Consider the following 3,758-nt stretch of genomic DNA (forward strand, 5'->3'; position numbering starts at 1 on the left):
GTGGCCCTCCAGCCCATGCCGGCGCGGGTTGAATTTCACGGCCCAGCAGAATTCCCGGGCAGGACAGCCTGGCCATCCCTGATCCCAAGGCTCCTCGGGGCATGGACCCAGCTTCTCAGCCAGGGTCCCTCTGTCCTGAAGGGTCAACCAGTCTCCATCTTCAAACCCTTCCTGCGGAAACCAGGTCTACTGGCTGAGGCTGGAGGGCCCGCCACGGGGTGACGCAGCCACGCCCGTCAGGAGCCCCAGGATTAGGTACCTGCCATTCGCCAGAGGAGAGCCAATGGGGCGACTGCGACAAGTCCAGGCCTGGGCTTCTTTGGGGAGGGCGCGGTCCCAGTGACAGCCGAGGAGGAGGCAGGTGGCCAGGACGGGACGGGGGCAAACAGGAGGCACAGCCTGGGTCCTGCCCTCCACAGCTCGGGACCTGAGGCCCAGCCCCACAGGGGAGTGGTCGAGGCCCCACCTGCTGACAGGGCAGAGAATCTCCACCCAGCGCCCACGGGCGGTTCCCTCGGCCTCCAGGCCTTTGCACACGCCGTCCCCCTGCCTGGACACGTCAGTCCACCCCCCTGCACCTGCCCAGCTCAGCTGTCTCTCCCTCCGGGACACCTTCCCAGAGGCTCTAAATCAAGATGGGAGGCCGTTCCTCAGGGTCTGGGTAGTGAGCTGAGGGCAAGGCCCGGCTCTCAGGCGTCGCCTGACCCCGTAGCCCAGCTCCACGCAGGGAGGTGGGGAGCTGAGCGCGGCCGGATCCAGAAGACCTGCAGCTCCGGGTCCGCCTGCCCGTCCTGGCCCAGCCCCCAAAGCACGCTACAGACAAAGCAGAGATTCTGCTGTCCAGAGAACAATATATGTAAAGTGCCGGGTACAACGCTCTGAAAAATAGTATTCTGCAAAAATCCAGCACCCGGGGTGCCCCCGCGGTCTAGCCCTTGCCCGTGAGGTCCAGTGGCTGTAGGAAGGGCGGCAGCGGCAGCTCGTCCAGGGCCTCGGGGAAGCGGCCGGGCGAGATGGCGGTGACCAGCACCTGCATGGCGCGCGCGAAGAGCGAGGGTGGCGCCAGGCCCGCCAGCCACTGGAACTTGTCCTCGCCCAGCAGCCGCTGCCAGCGCGGCCGGTCGCCCAGCAGCTCGCGGCGGGCCGGGCCGGCTGCGTCCGCGGGCGTGTACAGCGCCAGTAAGTCAAGCAGCAGCAGGCGGCGCTGGCGCGGCTCCCCGGGCGCAGGCGCCCCGACAGCGGGTGCGGTCCCAGCATCACGGCCCAGCTGACGCAGCAGCAGCTCGAGCGGCGTGAGGCCGCCGCCGTCGCGCAGGCCGGGCGAGGCGCCGTGGCCGAGCAGCAGGAAGAGGCACTCGGGTCGCGCCAGCTCGCAGGCCACGTGCAGCGACGTGCCGCCGCCCTCCACGCGGCTACAGCCTCGCCGGTCGAGCAGGCGCGCGCGCTCCTCGGCCGGGAAGTCGCGCACGGTGCGCAGGATGCGGCGCAGGATGCCCACACGGTTGTAGCGCACGGCCAGCGCCACGTGCGGCCCGGGCGCCGCGCAGCAGCGGAAGCCGGCGCTGGGCGGCGCGAGTGCGCACCGCGGAAACGTGGCCAGCAGGTAGTGCGCATACGCCTGGTGGTCGTGCACGAGGGCGTAGAGCAGCGCCTCCGACGGCGAGTAGGCGGCGGCGCGCCCGCGCTCGTCCCAGTGGAAGGCTTCGCTAGCGCGCATGTCTTCCAGCAGCCACACGGGCAGCAGGTCGCGAACGGCCTGGTAGAAAGCGAACGACGACTTGCGGCACTGCTTCTGCGCCCGCGAGCGCGCTGCGCCCGCGCCTTCGGGCCCGCCGTTCGCGCCGCCCCCAGGCCGCCGTGCGTCCCACGGCATGCTGGCGGCGCCTCCCGGTCTCACGGCATGGGCCTGGGGCCGACCACCTGCGGGCAGAGGGAAGCGCGGTGAGGGTTGAGGGTTGAAGTTCCGGGTGGAGAGGGGTCTCCCGTCCAATCCTCACACAGCCCCACCTGTCCGGGCCTCTCTCGTACCTGCCCCCAGCCTCCGACCGGCCCTCCCAGTCACTCCTCACAGCTTCCCTTCTCTCCCAGGCCCTGAACCACCTCCCACATCCTTGATCTAGCTGCGCCTGGTCGCCCTCCCCAAAACTGTCTTGTTCTCCGGTACCTCTGCTAAAGATGCCCTTCCCTGTCCCTGCCCTCACAGCCCCAGCTACCGTCAAGGCCACACAGAAACCCCACACCCCGTCCAGCCCAGGGACCCACTGGAAGAGTTCCTGCTCCCAGCTGTGAGAGCTGCATCCAACTCCAAGGGAAAAGCCAGGTAGGGGACTAGGAAAGCTGCATTCCACATCTCAAGCTGAGCCAAATCTTTTCTGTAGCCCAAGCTCCCTATCCCCAGCCCCATCTAACCTTGACCCTGTCGTCTGACCCCCGACTGCGGTCGAGGTCCCTACCCCAGGCCAGGCAGGGTCAGAGCTCTAGACTCAGACCTACCTGGCTAGTGCACCGCGATTACCTAGCTCTGTGTAGGTGGGTGTATTACTGTTGCCTGAGCCTCTGCTTCCTCATCTGTAAGAAAGGGGGAAGGCAGTCTGTGAGCCATAGCAGGAAGTGGGGGCCTGTAGCCTTCCACCCAAACATGGTGTTTACTGGATGTCACCGCCCCTAGCTCCTGGGAGGAGGCAAGAGGATGAAATCAACCTAGAAACTGGCGTGTACACTCTTCACAGTCTGTAAATCCCCTCCAGGTCTGCTAGTTCCCTGAGTCTTCCCAATGACTAGAAGAAGCAGGTACTGTCATCCCATTTTCCAGTAAGGGACTAACTAGTCCAAGGTCAGTTGGCAAGTCATGGTAGAGACAGGCCTGGAACCCAGATCTCCTAACTCCTATATCGGGCTCATTCCAGAAGTGGGGGGGCCCCCAACCCACAGGGAACCCAGCTTGAGCTCTAACCTTGCCCTCTGAGCCCCCTGCGCCAACCTGAGCCCTGACCTCCAACCCCTGGCCCTGGCCCAAGCTCCCCACTGCGTTTTCTCAAGGGTAAGCCCTTGGTCACAAGGGACCTGGGTCAGCGGATAAGCTGCGTCCACACACACTGTGTAACTAAGTTACAAAGACGGGCACAGGGGTTGGGGGCTGGAGCCACAGCACCGTTTTGGGGACACCGTAACTGGAGCACCACGCCTGGGTCTCCGCGACCCGGGTGCACCCTGTGTGGACACTGGGAGCGGGGCAGGTTACGTAAAGTTGAGCCGCCCCACGTCACCGGGCAGCGAGTCACGGTCGCGGCTCAGTGAATGGGGGGTTGGGCCACCGAGGGCAAGGCCGCGCGCCCAGGGCCGCCCGCCAGTTCCTCCCCGTCCCCTACTGGCGGCACGGCCGGACCCCGGGTGGCCGCGGGTCGCGGGTCGAGGCCAGAGTGTCTGCGGGCCGGTGGCCGGCGCAGCGAGGGCTGCACCTGCGTGCGCGTGTGTCTGGGGGGGATGAGGGGGGCGGCGGCTACACGCCGAGCCGGCCGAGGAAGGGGGACTCACCGTGGGGGTCGGAGGGGCCGCTGGCCTGGCGTCCCCGCCCCCGCTGCGGGCCGGAAAGCTTGCTGGCCCCCCGCGGGTCGGCGCGCAGGCGAAGCTCCCAGGACAGACGGACGGGAGGGTGCCGCCGGCGCCCGCGCCCGCCGCAGCCGCGCTCTGAGCCTCCGCGGCCAGATCGCTGGGCGGCGGTGCCGGCGCCGGCGGCTGGCGGGCGAGCGGCGGGCGGC

At 67.6% G+C, this 3,758-nt stretch overlaps 1 protein-coding gene across 1 annotated transcript; it reads right to left on the reverse strand.

The window, feature by feature from the left end:
• Positions 1-834: 834 nt before the first annotated feature.
• On the reverse strand, positions 835-3,728 carry ANKRD9 (ankyrin repeat domain 9). The gene is made up of 3 exons (XM_029238534.1): positions 3,535-3,728; positions 2,494-2,568; positions 835-1,920 (listed from the first exon to the last, which is right to left on the reverse strand). Exon 3 carries the CDS (start codon positions 1,871-1,873, stop codon positions 929-931), a length of 945 nt encoding a protein of 314 aa, XP_029094367.1. The 5' UTR covers positions 1,874-1,920; positions 2,494-2,568; positions 3,535-3,728; the 3' UTR covers positions 835-928.
• Between the last annotated feature and the right edge of the window lie 30 nt (positions 3,729-3,758).

This window comes from Monodon monoceros, unplaced genomic scaffold (genome assembly GCF_005190385.1).
Source record: "Monodon monoceros isolate NGI ecotype Baffin Bay Population unplaced genomic scaffold, NGI_Narwhal_1 Super_Scaffold_21, whole genome shotgun sequence".
Lineage (NCBI taxonomy): Eukaryota > Metazoa > Chordata > Mammalia > Artiodactyla > Monodontidae > Monodon > Monodon monoceros.

Bases quoted from the DNA above. Each gene is read 5' to 3' on its own strand.
- ANKRD9 (XM_029238534.1), bottom strand. From the start codon at position 1,873: ATGCCGTGGGACGCACGGCGGCCTGGGGGCGGCGCGAACGGCGGGCCC.